The sequence below is a fragment of the Carassius gibelio genome, chromosome B12 (assembly GCF_023724105.1).
Source record: "Carassius gibelio isolate Cgi1373 ecotype wild population from Czech Republic chromosome B12, carGib1.2-hapl.c, whole genome shotgun sequence".
Classification (NCBI taxonomy): Eukaryota; Metazoa; Chordata; class Actinopteri; order Cypriniformes; family Cyprinidae; genus Carassius; species Carassius gibelio.
In genome coordinates this window covers 18,498,103-18,514,471 of record NC_068407.1, presented here as the reverse complement: position 1 = coordinate 18,514,471, position 16,369 = coordinate 18,498,103, and the positions used below count along the sequence as shown (strand labels likewise).

Sequence of the window (16,369 nt, the reverse complement as noted above, 5' to 3'; positions counted from 1 at the left end):
TTGAACGGAACTGAAAATTGCAACGAACTGTCAGTACATGTACATGAAATCAACATTATTCACTTGTTTAATGAATCGCACCAAGACAGTTTCTAGTAACCGCTGTTCTGCAAAAAAGGGTCAATACAATACTATTTGAGTAGACAGTAAAACAAAAATAAAGACGTATTAAGGTGAAAATCTGAAATGGACAAGAACAGAGTGACTTACATCATATTACACCACAAAATCATACAAAAAAAATCAACAACGAGTCGTCAAATAATGAGTGAAGTTTGGGTCAGGACTATATATTGACTGCATCAGCTTTGATTTTTGCTCATACAAAATTAATGTTCTTTTTCGCATTGCATTAATGAGAATTTGCTGTAAAATTGCTTCACAATGTAAAAAAAAAACTGTTCTAAATTAAGCTTTTATTCAAAATGTTTATATATATAGAAAGAGAGAGGGAGAGAGATTTACTCAACTAATGCTGACAGTAACATGATGGTTTGGGCAAACATTTTACACACTTAAACACCTTTCTCCATGGGAGGAGGTAGCTGGAAAAAAAATGGAGCAGTTCTTATGCAGTATTACAAAATAGGCGTCCAAAGACAAAGCAACTTGAAAATCAAGTCTATTTACTCAGTGCTGTTTGATTTCAGATCAGTTATAGCATGATGGAAAAGATCTCCTTATCTCAATCTATTCTAGTGACATTAGAAAAATATTACAATGCAATGAAATTTAAAATGCAATGAAACACACTAATCAAGATTTAAAGAATTAAAACTAGGACAATAATTCAGCTGCTCGTTACTAAGTCAAGGATGTCCCAGAAAATCCTCTGGCTTCGTTGAAAGCGGTTTAATGGTCTACAAATCATGATATTGCACACAGACCAACAAACATTTGGAAACGTTCTCACTGCGTGATTGACGGCAGTGTCTGTTGAGTTGAGACGGGGTTAATAAAAGACATCCTCCAATCATCACGCTCCCCTGGCTCTGGACGTAGAGAGGTGAAGAGGTCAGTAGTAATATTCCTGCATTTCTGTCCAGTTGGTGACCCAGAGTTTCTTGCTCAGTTCTTGCTCAGGCTGAAAGGCCAAGTTATAGCGTTCCTCTTTGCGTACTTTCACACCGTGGTACTTTGGCATTATCCTGTAGTAAACAGTCCGTTTGAAGAAACCGCACTGTTTGAGACAGACAGAGAATCAAAGAGACGTTTCAGGTAAGAGTGACGGATATGCTTCGTAATGAAAATGTAAAAGTAAAAAAAGTAATAGGATTTTAAATGTTAGCATTTATTCACCCTCAAGACAACCTTGTATTTTTTCTTCTGAAGCTATTCGATCAATTTCACAGCTAGATTTTCTCATGTCACTGGCTTGTGATTGGTCACGTGGCGAATGAGAAAAGCTGTTTACTAGCAAATTTTATGATTCTTTTATGATGCTTTTTGTCATTTATGGAGCTTGGCAGTATCAATCTAAATCCACTTTTCTTAAAAAACAGAAGCAGGGAAATTGTGCATCTCATGTTGTGTTTGGCAGAAGAAAATAAATAATATGGCAATAGGGTAAGTAAATGATCACAGAATGTTAATTTATGGAAATTTTCAGAAATGAAAAATTGCTCAAAATGTACTCAGCCTCAGGCCATCCGAGATGCAGATGAGTTTGTTCCTTCATGAGAAGAGATCCGGAGATATTACAGGGAATGGGTGCAGTCAGAATGAAATAAATCATGTTTTAACATTAAACTGTTGTTTATAATCTATAATAATGCTTCCTCCAGCGAAAAAGTCCAGCCCCTGTTGTCCTCTCACATGAAAATTCACTAACATATTTGTTCTGGCTTTTAAACATCGCTTTATCTGTGCATATTTCTCCCCTGATTCAGAGACATGGCTTTTTCACTGGATAAAGCAATATTCTGGATAGAAGTAAAAATGTATGATGCATTTGTTTATTACAAACACGCAGATATTCACATCACTAAATGGTAATTGATGGACTCAGTTCACATGGATTATTGTGATGTATTTATCAGCTGTTTGGACTCTCATTCTGACGGCACCCATTTACTGCACAGGATCCACTGATGAGCAATTGATGGAATGCTACATTTCTCCAAATCATTTACATCTTGGATGCCCTGAGGGTGAGTAAACATCCGGCAAATTTTCATTTTGGTAAAAAAACAACTAAAAACTAAAATCTTCATGCTTCAGTTAGGATTAATTGAAATTAGTGTAAAAACATCTAAAACTATTTAATTAGTGAAGAAAGTGCATTGAGATCCCCATTTGAGCTCTACTTCTCTGGGAATATTAAGGGTTATTGAGCAAGAATGAGAAACGAACAGATTGTTATTTGACTCTGGCAGGGATGGAATTACGGAGGTAAGCCAGAAAAAAGATTTGCAAAGTGAAAAGTCAGAAAAAGCGTATGGTAACCAGGGTCTGCTTTACCGAAGGGCCCTAACAGTGCTGCCAAGCGGCCCGTGGGCCCCCGCAGGCTCAGAATTCCTCCGTCAGCCTCTCTGTCTCAGAGGGCTGGATCTTTATTTCTGCTTTCTGGGATTTGGCTTCATACATCTCCCTCCTGCTGGCCCGTCGGAAGAAACCGCACTGTGGAGGAGGGGCGGAGCCCAACGCGGGACATTTATTACTGATATAAATAACAAGAGGCAATGACATTTCACATCAAGGGTGCACTGGGTCACACTGGATTTCATGGACTGCTAGCATGTGGTTTAAATCTGTCCTTTCATTTGCTTTTATTAACCATCCCTGGTTAAGTTGTACTTTATAAATAAATGTTTTAGGAAAAGGGCCTAAAAGTGGGTGGTGACACCAAAATCCAATTTCACGCTATGGGTAATTTTATGTAATGGAACTTTTCAAAAGTTTGGGGTTAGAATTTTTTCTCAGCAAGGACACCTTCAAATCAAAAGTGACCAAAGATTTTCATAAAAAAAAAAGCTGTTCTTTTGAAAATTGTTCATCAAATAATCCTGGAATTATTTTTTGGAGCAACAAATCAGCATATTAGAATTATTTCTGAATGATCATTTGACACTGAAGACTGGAGTAATGATGCTGGAAATACAGCTTTGCAATAAACTTAACTTCATTTTTACATTTCGCTTCATTATTTTTCTCTTTTGTTAGGAAACTAATGGATGCAAACCACAGCATAAATGTTTTTATAACAAAAAAAATCTGGCTTCAGTGAAAACACAAAAACAAAGCTTAACCCAACATTATGCAATACTTGACTTAAAAACTAAATAAGACCGATATTGTAAAATGTTGAACATAAAAAGTCTGATGTATACACATGTGACCATTGGATTTGATGGTCAATTTTAATATAATAAATAATTGGGACATGTCCTGATCTATATCTGAAAATGTATTTTTTTTTTTGATCCTGATGGAATGTTGATCCAAATATAAAAGCCCAAATACCTTCCACAGAATGAGACTGATGATGCCTAATAACAGGATCCCTGCCACCGCTGCAACAATGATGATCCAGAGAGGAACTTCATACGGCGTCTCCTCTCCCAGCACCGGATCAATGTTTACTGAAAACTACACACAATTCAATTAGATGAGCTTTCAGCAATGCCATTAGCAGTTACACTGAGAATATTTCAAAAGATTTGTTCATCCAAACTTTAACATTCTGCAATGCTTTGTTCACCATAATGTAATTTAAAAACCAGTGGAACACAGACCAAATATTGATTAAGTCTTCATAGTGACTATAAGTGTTTATAGTGCATTCAGGGATAAAAAGTAGACCATATGACTTGTGCATGATATTACAAGTATTCTGAAGTCATTTAATCATTTTGTGTGAGGAACAGACCAGTTTATGTCTTTGTATACTAAAAATCGTCCTTTCATTGCTCTCATATCAAATCTCATATCATTGACTTCTTCATGTCAAAATCAGTAAGCAATGACGTATGTTTTGCACTGTATTTTACAGTTATCAAAATGGTTTCAGAAGTCAAGTGATTTGTATACACTTACACAGCTCTCAGTTATAAACAGGAAAATAACCATTAATATTAAACTGTAAAACAGCTCTGTCGAAGACAGCGGCCATTATCCAGTGTTGATTCAGTTCAGTAACATTGTTGATGTTAAATGCAACATTCATCAATAATCAAAAACTCTCCTGAACAGAGATGATTCGATAACTGGGACAATATTGCAAAGTTCATCAATTATGAAACAACTTCAAATTCAGCTGTGAAGCAGCTCAATAGAAGACAATAATAGCATTATCCAGCTCGGGTTTTGTTCTTTCAATAGTGTCAGTGCAGTCAAAACAAAGAGATTTCTGAATATGAATAGTCTTTTAAATCCCAAGTTCATATGACTTGTGCACTGATTTCCAAGATATGTCAGAAGACTTACAGTACTGCTTTTAAAGTTGCTTTTGAAAGTACAGTACAAAGACTACTTTCATTATGTTTTACATAGCATTTTTTGGAGTTTGAGTCTGTGGAGATAATGAACCATGAAGTAGATAAATCATTATTAGGTGAACTGTAATGTGAACAGCTCTGACTTCTATGGTTATGTTTTCCATCCTGATGGCCGGTTTATCGGTCAGCAGTCTCAGCGTGGCCTGGCCCTTCACTTCCACTCTCAGGGCGTTGGCATAATCCTGCCAGAAAAGAAGAAGAGATCAACGGAGTCATGCAGTGAGCACCATTTAGTGAGTACTTGACAAACAGCTACTAATGCAAACCTCCAGCAAGGTGCCGTTCCACACGCGGGACCTGACTCTGATCTCCGCCTGAGTCGACATGTTTTGTAGCGGGCAGGAGAAGGTCATGCAACGAGCCGTCAGCTTTGAACACTCCTGAACACGAACAAAAGCCACGCTTTTTGACATTTGTCATTGATATGATGAGAAAAACTGGTGGGACAGCATGGAAATCAGAGCAGACGCCTCCCTCACCAGCAAATAGGACATTTTACGAGTTGCCGTAATGGCGACAGAAGCTGCATGGGGATATCCTGACTCCAAATCTCTTTTGGACCGTTTGGTAGCTCGATCTGAGAGCTGCAAGAGATGATGTAGGACGACAATTAAATGGAGTGAATGAAATTGGAAATGAGTTACGGTGGGCCGCTGTGTTTCCTCAGACTCACTGTGAGGTTGAGAGGGTTGACAACCTTCCCCGGTGGGACACAACGCGACTCTGACGCTCCTTTGATCACGATCTCTGTGAGATACAGCAGCCATTTCCCATTGGTTACCTCAAATGGCCATGCAAAGTCAATCATCAGAGTTCCCAAATCTCCCAGAGGTGCTCCCAACACTTGCACCTGGAAAGTGGAAACCAAGAACTTTTTTTTTTTAAAAGCACAATATGTAAGATCCAGCTGATGAATGCTAAAATCTTTTGACAGCCAATCAGAATCCATCCTGCTGTAATGAGCTTTAATGAGAATTTAAAGAGGCAGACTCACGTGCGCTTAGAATAAACAGACGATATCGTTCTCTGGTGTGGACGCTAATATTGTTATCTTTATAGTTATTGTTCCTGGCATTAACACTTTGAACTGTTTAAAAGGAGCTTAAAGCAATAGTCCACCCAAAACTGAAGATTCTGACAACATTTATTCACCCTCATGTCATTCCAAACCTGTGTAACTTTTGTCTGTGGGACACAAAAAGATATTTTGAAGAATGTGGTTTCGTGACCACTGACTTCCAATGTCTGAATAAAAAACTATTTATGGAAATGAAAATATCTTCTTTTGTGTTGCTCAGAAAAAACAAACAAACAAACAAACAAAAAAAAGTCATACAGATTTGTCATAAGTAAATGTGAATAAAATATTAAATGTTAAATATTTAATTAAACTAGTATTATAGTAGAATAAAATAGTACATTATTTTATAATGATCAAATATTTTTGCCCTAATTTCTTAACTTTTAATGCAGCAATGATTTAACCCTTGAGCTTTTTTTTTATCATCAATAACTCTTTAAAGCTGCAGTCAGTAACTTTTGACGCTCTAGCGGTTAATAAACAGAACTGCTTGCGTCTTGCGGAAGAACATCGTAGCCGGAACTACTTCTCTCTGTTTATGTCTATGAAGAATCACAAAGGTACTGGGTTACTCCGCCGCGGTACCCCCGAAGCAATCTAAAATAGTCTGAATATAAACACTTATTATAGGTGCACCCTAGTGATTCAGGACAAGCCAAAAACACGGTTTGGAAAATGGATTCATGGTGTACTCGCTTATTATATACATGTTTCTACATTTTGAACACAAACAAAGTTACGGACCACAGCTCTGATTGGTTGATTTTTACCGGGAGCGGTCCGTAACTGCAAATGGCAATAGGACCACTGGGAGGAGCCAGAGGAGCTTGATTTTTTCACAGATTTTCTGTCTCATATTCTACTGTCAGGACATAATGACAGGTTTAACAAATATGTAAAAAATCTATTTTTTTTTTTTTTTTTACAAAAGTTACCTACTGCAGCTTTAAGTACTGGCCAAAAACATTTACAACTCCCCTACCATTCAAAATCGGGAGGCAGTAGAATAAAAAAAAAAATCAACTTTTTTTTTTAAAGAAATTAATATGTTTATTCAGCAAGGTTGGATTAAACCGTTCAAAAGCGTCAGTAAAGACATTTATCATTTATATTTTTATATTAGTGCTTTTGAACTTTTCATTCATCATTCATTAAAAAAAAAATCCTGGGAAAGTGTTTCAGTTTCCATCAAAATATTAAGCAGCACAACACTGATAATCACTGACACAAAGACTGGAGTAGTGACAGCGTTGACATTGTATCACAGAAATCAATTACATTTCACACACACACACACACACACACACACATTTCCATATATACATAACAACAGAAAACTTTTAACTTAATAAAAATAAAATAAAATACAATTAACTGTATTTTAGACAAAACAAATGCAGACTCGGTGTGCATAAGAGAAAACAAAAGTGGTTTGGATCAGATTTGTACAAATATTTTGCTACATTTTGCTACAACCAGCTAAACTGAGTTGGGCCAGATACCCCCCAACAAAATCTGTTTGGTGTCTGTCTGAAGAAAGACAAAGCCACACTCACACGAAACACAAGCTCCAGCGGACTCCCCACATCACTGGTGCTGTTCATGGCAGATTCCCCCGTCACACTGCCGCTGAACGACGTGTCAAGCTCTTGTTTGTCTCTGCACACGACACAAAGAGAATGAAGAGTGCTAACATCTAACCGTTTCTGCCTCAAATTTGCATTTGACAAACTCTTAATGGTCCTTTTTAACAGAGTATCAATAATATGATACAATGAAGTGAACATTTTCACAACAACATGCACAGATGAATCATTTTTTCTTGTAAATTTCCAAATGATTTCGTAATTTGAAAAACGTATCAAAGTACGTACAAGGAAAAGGAGGTAAGGACCGTGTTCTTCACGCTGAGGGTGACAGGAACAGGAAACAGATCCTTCTGTTCACTGATACTGAAGACAAACACAAACACATTCAGTCAGTCACAATAAATAAAAAAGGCCTGCAGAAATGACTTTAGTTCAGCATGTGCAAGGGGAAACTTCATAATCAAGAAAGCCTTTTAGTTAGTCCAGACTTACGTGGAGAGCTGAAGCTGAGATTCAATCAGCTCGGTGTAAAGTGTTATCCCAGAAGTCTCAAAGATGATTATGAATGAGGCCTGTGGAGACGGATATCATGGGTAAGAGCAAATTAGCAAAAGATATTAGCTGTACAGTCTGATTAGCTTTTGTTATCCGATGGCCTGTGGAAAATGAGCCATTATAGATGCTTGTTTTAATTACCAAACAAATCCTCAGAAAGGTCACACATTGGACACGTTCTCATTAAGAAACAGACTGCTACCTTCTGATTGCTTTTAAATGGGTTTCCCAGATCGCAAATCACAGTCTCGTTTGCGCTGCACACAATCGTATCGAAACCAGGCTGTAAAGACAAACCAAGAAAGTTCAAAACTGCATTAAGAACATGATCTAATTAAAGAGTTATTAGGAAGAGTCTCTAATTCAGTTTTTGGTAAGCTGCCAAGGTTTTATTTAACAACATAAATATAACATTATATAAAATAATACATTATTGACTATAAACAATCTTCATATTTCATTTTATTTTTATTCCAACTGCTTTCATTACTTAAGTTGCATTTATTTTGCGATAATGACTGACTATCTGTTCATTACACCTTATAATATAATATAATATAATATAATAATATAAATTAAAAATGTAATTAAATTAAATTAAAAATTTAATTTATGCATTTAGCAGATGCTTTTATCCAAAGCGACTTACAGAGCATTCAGGCTATCATTTTTTACCTATCTTAATATATAATATAATATTTGTTAAGTTCCCAATACATTTTGCAATAACAACTGACTAACCTGTACATTGCACCATAAATATAATTGTTTATAAATATAAAATAATATCAAATACCTACAAATAAACTATTTTACTTATGAAACTAATGCATTTAAAAGTATAGAGCAAAACTTAGTACAAAACGAACCCCATATCAAAGAAAAAAAATTGTACAGGAAATACAGGAGAATTTATCTTAAATGTTGCTCAACCAAGCACAATCGTTTATTTCTGATATTAATAAGAAGATCATCAGGTGCGTCCCAAATCACACACTTGTGCACTATTCTATGACATTTGTAGTATAAATAGTGAGAGTAGTGTGTTCACACTGAAAATTCAAAATGAAAAAGTACACTTTATGGGTACACCTGGATGATGCTCTTAAATAACCGAAAAAAAACGAAGTGTGGAATGTTGAAGACTTCATGCACTCAACTGTAGCAGCTTTAATTATGTAACGAAAGGGGAGGGGCTTCCAGACTCTGAATATGAATGACAAAGCAACCTTATATAATTCACAAGCTACATGGTTGCGTACATAGTGTATGAGTGTATAGTGTAAAGTGTGTCATTTGGGACGCAGCTTTTGTGATTTTTCATTTCTGTGGAGGTGAGTTGAAGAGTACAGTGCCTCCGTGTGGCCACACCTGAGGGCGCACTCCTGAGTATTGTAGTGAGGGGGGAATGCTGATGTTCAGCATGGCCTGATGGGCGTCCTCCGCCTGCCTGCCTCCATCCGGTGCGTTAGTAACTTCCACCGTCATCACCATCTTCTTAATGCTACTGTTGAACTCCATAGTCTGACTGTGAACAAACCAGCACATCCCATAATTCCCATGTGCATTTAAACATTCGTTTTTGAGAAAGATTTTAAATACATTTTATTTTTATTCCAGGTGCATGATGTTTGTGTTTCTGTAGTCTGTTTTTTTTTAATCATTTAATATCACAAAATAATTACAACTCAGTTTAAAACTACTTTTTTTTTTTCCAATAAAAACTTCCGGTACTTTATTTTGAATATAATATAATATAATATAATATAATTAGTGCTGTCAAATGATTAATCGCGATTAAATATAAATTACATTATATATTATATTATATTATATTTAGCGAAGTAAAAAATCTAAAATAAAAGTTTTTGTTTAGACAATATGTGTACTTTTTATATTTATTGTGTATCTATAAATATACACACATATAGTATATTTTTTGATAATATGTACATTTATTTACATGTATATATTTATATTGATATACGCTATATTATATAAATATATTTAATATATAAACAAAAACAATTTCTGAAATATATACATGGATGTGTGTATTTATATATACATAATAAATATACACAGTATACACACATATTATGTAAACAAAAACTTTTATTGTGAAAGCGATTGATTGTTTGACTACGCTAAATATAATATAATATAATATAATATAATATAATATAATATAATGTAAGCTGCTAGTAATATATTTATTAAACTGTGTAAAATAAGTGTAAAGTAATACATAATAACAATACAATATAAGTTGTAATCATTTTATATATTTTTATGACCTCTATAATATCTTTTTCAAGTTTTAGACTTTTAACCAAATAGTTATTAAGTGGCCACTATATAGTAAACACCATACTATTAACAATAATATTCCACTCTGATCGTTGTTTTACATGGCACACATTACATTATTCATTAGCTTTATGAATAAGCTTCTAAAATTAAATGATAATCACTGAATTTCCGCTAAAGACCTCTGAAATTAAATATGAATATTTGTGTGTACACATTTTCTTTTGTCCATATTCACTGCTTTTCATACTCACTTGGGGAAGGGATTGTGATCCTCATCAGCAAACATGGCCGTGAGCTGCAGGTTACTGCTGCATCTGTTGTCATCTCCACACTCCTTATGAAAGTTAATCTGAGGACAAACACACCAGAGCTGTGAGCAGACGTTCTGTTCAGCTGGGGTGGAAATGTGAACTGGTTTGTACCTCGGTTTTGTCGGTCAGGACCTGCTGGCCGCTCAGCACAGGGAAATCATCCAGACTCTGGAGTGTTTGCTGTGCTGTCGCCTTCTGCTCGTTCAGAGACACGTTCAGAGTGAACGCTATGGGCTGAAGTTTGTCCCTCACTGGTGTCTGCAGAGGAGAGAAAAAAACGGCTTCTTTTAATCCTGTTGCTTCTTTACGTTCACTAAACTCACATTACTGAATCAGAATGACATACTGGCTGTATCTTATCCTATGCAAATTCTATATGAATTATATATACATATATGTCACACTGGAGCACAAAAGCAGTCTTACTGTAAGTCGCTGGGGTATATTTGTAGCAATAGCCAAAAAAAAAAAAAAAAAAACACTGAATTGGGTCAAAATTATCAAATTTTCTTTTATGCCAAAAATCATTAGGATACTAAGTAAAGATCATGCTCCATTAATATGTTTTGTTTATTTCCTATCGTAAATATATCAAAAACAAATTTTTGATTAGCAATATGCATTGTTAAGAATTAATTTGGACAACTTATTTAGTATTTAGATTTTTTTTTGTACCCTTAAATTCTGAATATCAAAGATATTAGCAACTTTTACTCTATACTTCACTCCATTTATAATGAGTGTTGCAATTCCACATTACATTTTGCATGTAGAAGTTTATTTCTGCTTCAAAAAAGTTGTGATATCGCCAACTACAGGCCACTGAAGGAACTAGATCTTCTGTGTTTTGCCCATACTCGCCCAAACTTGTCAACAAGGCTACTTTACATGAATGCGAACTCATTACCAAGTTCTTGTGAATCCCAGGTGTATATATATATATATATATATATATATATATATATATATATATATATATATACATATATATATATATATATATATATATATAGATGAGGACTTTTAATTTTAATTAACTTTCTTTTTTTTTCTTCTTTTTTTTTAGGTGTTTAATTTTACTTTAGAAAATCAACATGATTGCTCTCTTCACAAATCAACACTTTCTTGTTTTTGTTACATGTATTCTGTGACTTGTCTTGGACTTTTATGTCACTTCCTGTCTCCCGTGGTGTTTGTAGTCAATCTGTAGTTTGTTTGTTCATTGGTTCCCTTGATCTTCCCACATGTGTCTTATTATCTTGTTATTCCCCTGAGCATATAAAGCCCTAGTGCTAGTTTAGTTCCTTGTGAGTTCTTGAATTTCTTTACTTTTTTGAGCCTATATATTATAAGAAGTTACTTAGGTACTGTTAAAATCAGATGCTTGAAGACTTTTACTTATGTTGTTTTTAAATTAATGACTTGTAATTATCACTTCAAGGTATCTGTACTTTACTCAAGAATGGTTTTCAGGTTCTCTTTACACCTCTGCGTCTATGGATCGAACCCATGAAACAAGGAAACCTGTGTGTGTGTGTGTGTGTGTGTGTGTGTTGTGGTGTGATCAGCTGGTCTCTCACATTAACAGTAAGTTCCAGCTCTTGACACGCCGGAGCGGAGAAAGACAGCAGGCTTGTAAATGTGCTTTGCTTGTTGTTAAGAAAACGGACTCGAGGGCCACGGCGATTCTGGTCAGCATCTACTGTGTACTTCACAGCTGAAGCAGAGAGAAACAAACACACACACACACACACACACACACGCTTAATTGAATAAAACACAGAGCACAAACTCCTGGAGCAGGCGTACACTTACTGATGGGCTTCTGGAAGGCTCTGTTTCCACTGCTGAGAGTGTAACTGAAACACACTGTCACCTTTATGCTAGAAAAATAAAACAGTACTTCAGGACAAGTATAATAAGTTAATGACTAATTCCTACTGGAAAATCAATCATGTGTCCTGAAACATATGTTAGAATAGAAATAGGTGTGCTCTGCCCCTTACCACCAGGAATCAACACACTGGCTTGGAATCACAATCTTTGGCTCCACTGTGAAGTTTTTGGAGAGGTGGATGACCGGACGAGCCCTGAAAACACACCAAATGTCACATTTTGAAGTTAGCATGCAGAACTGATTTGGTGAAAAATATACTAGTTTACATGTAAACAAATATAAACCATATAAAATGCAATATGCACATTAATTAATTATTAAATGTATTATTTATTTATGTGTTTGCAAATATAAATGTATAAATAAACAAACCATAACAAAAACAAAACCACCCGAACCAATACTACTACTTCTAAAAATACAATATATTCTATTATTGATTATTCTATTTATTATTTATTTTATTCAATACATTATTTATTTCTATTCTGCAAAAAGAAATAAATTATATATAAAAAATACAAATAAAAAATAAATTATGCACTTAGCAGACGCTTTTATCCAAAGCGACTTACAGTGCATTCAGGCTATACATTTTTACCTATCATAAATAAATATAAATAAATAAATATCATAAATATAAAAAAATTATGAATAGGCGAACAAAAACAAAACAATAATAATCCTTACATATGCACAATTTATTGTGAATAATATGAACACCTGTAATAATAATAATTATTATTATTCGACATTTATTTTTAAATGAATAAATAATTATACGTTATATACATTTATTATCATTACATTAATAAATGATATCAAATAAATGCAATAAATAAATAACTATTATAATAGTAATAGCAATGTAATGTTTATTTTTAATTTATATGGAATTATAAAGTTAATAAATAAAATCTTTAATTAAAATAATTTATTATTAATAATCATCATCAATTTGTAGAGAAATGTATAATTCCAACTACTGAAAAGGTTTTTAATACCATGAGAAACAAACATTCAGTCAAGTGTGTCCAAACTTTTGATTAGAAGTGTGTGTGTGTGTGTGTATGGCTTTTGTGTTTGGGAAAGAATAACTGACAATCCCTCTGAATAATATGAACATCTATAAATGGCAAACACTGCTGAAAGACCAAACCTCAGGAGAGCGATGCGGTCATCCATGGAGCCCACCAAAATGTCCGGATAATCATTTCCATCCATATCCATTCCTCCACTGAGAGAGTAGCCGAACGTCTGGAAGCCACTGGGACCTAATGATTTCCCCTCGATCACCTGAGAGAAAGTCACATTACAGGAAAACACTCTCTTCTTGTTCTCATGGAATCCAAAACAAGTCCAGATATGTCAGATGTGTTTGATCTATGACTTATCAGTGACAAGGAACGGAAAGTAATTGTAGAAACGTTACCCAACAATCTTAAATTAATCATTCTAAAAATGCTTTACTTTACCTGGCTGGGTTCTTTACTTATTCCACTTTTACTTCCCATCCATAAATAGACTTTCCCAGAGTCATGGAACGGAGCACCAACAGCGAAATCTGAGCAAAGAAACCAAGAAGAGAGCCCAGAACAACATCATGGCCTCCAGATGGCAGCATTATGACACGGATGACAGCGAATTCAACATTTCTGCATTTCCGCTACCACAGAAAGATGCTTCTGTTCATCAAGGCTGCATTTAGTGGATCAAAAATACAGTAAAAACAGTAATATTGTGAAATATTATAATCATTTAAAATAACTATTTCTTGCTTGAATATATTTTAAAACGTCATTTATTCCTGTGATGCAAAGCTGAATTTACAGCATCATTACTCCAGTCTTCAGCGACACATGATCTTCAGAAATCATTCTAATGTGCTGCCTAGGAAACATTTTGTTATTGTTTTTCATGTAAAAAAAAAAAAAAAAAACGTATTTAAAAATGTATTCTCAACACTTAATGACTCTAAACGTTTGAAAAGTAGTGCACATTCAGTATGTGTGTGTGTATTAATATATTTACATATGATTTATTATAGTATTTTTTGATAACAGTATTATAGTATCATTTATAATGATTTATTCTAGTATTTTCGGCGATACCTTGAAATCCATCCTGATTGACGTCCCCCACCGCAGCAACAGCGAATCCAAACCCGGAGCCTTTCTGACCCTTCAGAACCAAGCTGGCTTTTTCCTGGAAGAACCCGTTCTCGTTCATGAAGATGTAAACGGCTCCTCCCTCCTCCTTGTAGCGGTCGAAGTAGAACGGAGCTCCAACGATCAGGTCCTTCCAGCTATGACATGCAACCACACGAACGACATGTTATGTCTACATTACCACTCTTTATTTTCATAGGAGTCTCATAGCTTTGATAAAGGAGAAATCTGCCATACAGAAGCATTCAGCCGTGCATCTGTTAACTCGCTTAAGTATGAAGCTCAACAGGATCTTTGTAAAGGCTCATGGGGAAAGTTAAAGGTGCTTTGGTTTACTTGCTTTGAATTGACTTTCAAACTCAGTGAAGTGTGGTACAGATCAGTCTCTGTGATGATAATGGATTATTGGGTATGAAATCAGTGATACTGGCAAGTTGTGTAAGGTTTATTATGTTTTTTATGCAGTGATGCATTGGACCCCATCAACTTTTATTGTACAGACATACTTCTTTCGGTATATTTTGTGTTCCTTTGAATATATTTTATGAATATCAAATAATAAGAACATGTTTAACAGATTAGCCAGTTACAGCAGGGATATTGATTGAGTTACACAGTGACTTACTCGTCATTGTTGAGGTCCGTCACCGCCAAGCAGCTGCCGAAGTATGACCCTATTTGTTCCCCTGGGATTGTGGTCACTGGGTTGAGAACCAAATCTTGTTTTTTTGCAAGGATCACTGAACCTTTGAAATTGTCTCTGGGAGCCCCCGTCACCACAGTGTAGTCAGAGCGATCCAGTAACTTGATGTCCTCCAGCACAGAGTAACCTGAAGAAAGAGAAGAGGATACTTAAACGTCAGAGTGTGAGCAGCAGTGAAGCTACTTTACTTTAAAATCACAGTAGAAATGAACAGGAAATGTTAGCTATTCAACATTATTGTATTATTTATTTCTGATAGGACAAAAAGCAAGTGGGAAAGAGAGAGGGGAACAGGATTGGGAAAGGACCACAAGGTGGGATCCGAACTCGGGACAACCGAAGCGTAACGAGGTTATCGGCTTTGACTTTTTTCTTTTCTTTTATTATTCTTTTTTCCTTTCATTCTTTTCTATTCTTTTATGCTGAAAGTATTTATCTACAATAAAATCAATCAATCAATCAATCAAATAGATTGACAATAGTAAACACAATTTATTTAAAAACATATTTAAAAAAGCATAGCCTACATACAAAACTTATAAAAGCATATATATATAAAAGTAAATTAAAACATACTTAATATGTAACAATGATTAATCAAATTATTATAAAATGATCAGTAAATCACTTAAAAAAATACTGTACATATTAAAGGTACAATTTGTAAGATATTTGCAGTAAAATAACTAAAAACCACTAGGCTAGTGTTATATATTTTGTCCAGCTTATTACTAAAAATATCTCTAATGTTTTCAACTACTTGTAAATCATGAGAAAATCCCCATTCTAAACAGTGACAAGGGGCAGTGCAGTCGGCTGTCAATTAAGTTAGTTACCCTTTGTTACCACCTTTACTAACGTAGAAACCATATGACAACAGTGTCGTGGACAAATGCGGAAGTAGCTTCGCGACAAACTTCAACTAGAAAGAGATGCTGATCTCACTTGTGATTTACTCGACATGTGAGTTGTTTTTGTTCGTATCTTTACAGAAAACGTATGCTCAACGTGATTAAGGTGATTAGTAGCCTATTATGGGGCATACACGCCAAACGCGGGGCATCGCGTCTCTAGACCTGCGTGAGGATGCGTCTGATCCATAGTCTGATCACGTCTTTGCATTGACTTTGTATCTAATCTACTCGCGCAAATCGTTGAACTCGCGTTAAATCCATGGTTGGGTAGAAGACAACAAATCCCATCATTCCACGCTCCTTCTTAATGTCATCAAATCACGCGATTGTTATTGTTTTGGT

General features: G+C 35.1%; 1 protein-coding gene across 1 annotated transcript in view; it reads right to left on the bottom strand.

The window, feature by feature from the left end:
• Positions 1–49: 49 nt before the first annotated feature.
• The window catches only part of itga3b (integrin, alpha 3b), a 38,751-nt gene continuing 22,431 nt past the window's right edge, over positions 50–16,369 (bottom strand). Inside the window, exons 6-26 of the mRNA XM_052570988.1 lie at positions 15,036–15,240; positions 14,354–14,547; positions 13,718–13,806; positions 13,402–13,538; positions 12,352–12,435; positions 12,161–12,228; positions 11,926–12,062; positions 10,457–10,603; positions 10,286–10,383; positions 9,093–9,249; positions 7,924–8,004; positions 7,659–7,738; positions 7,452–7,529; positions 7,134–7,236; positions 5,170–5,346; positions 4,976–5,080; positions 4,763–4,876; positions 4,580–4,678; positions 3,463–3,588; positions 2,461–2,619; positions 50–1,180 (exon numbers count right to left, since the gene is read on the bottom strand). Coding sequence (XP_052426948.1) covers positions 2,509–2,619; positions 3,463–3,588; positions 4,580–4,678; positions 4,763–4,876; positions 4,976–5,080; positions 5,170–5,346; positions 7,134–7,236; positions 7,452–7,529; positions 7,659–7,738; positions 7,924–8,004; positions 9,093–9,249; positions 10,286–10,383; positions 10,457–10,603; positions 11,926–12,062; positions 12,161–12,228; positions 12,352–12,435; positions 13,402–13,538; positions 13,718–13,806; positions 14,354–14,547; positions 15,036–15,240 — 2,390 coding nt within the window. The 3' untranslated portion in view covers positions 50–1,180; positions 2,461–2,508. The remainder of the gene's footprint in view (positions 1,181–2,460; positions 2,620–3,462; positions 3,589–4,579; positions 4,679–4,762; positions 4,877–4,975; positions 5,081–5,169; positions 5,347–7,133; positions 7,237–7,451; positions 7,530–7,658; positions 7,739–7,923; positions 8,005–9,092; positions 9,250–10,285; positions 10,384–10,456; positions 10,604–11,925; positions 12,063–12,160; positions 12,229–12,351; positions 12,436–13,401; positions 13,539–13,717; positions 13,807–14,353; positions 14,548–15,035; positions 15,241–16,369) is intronic.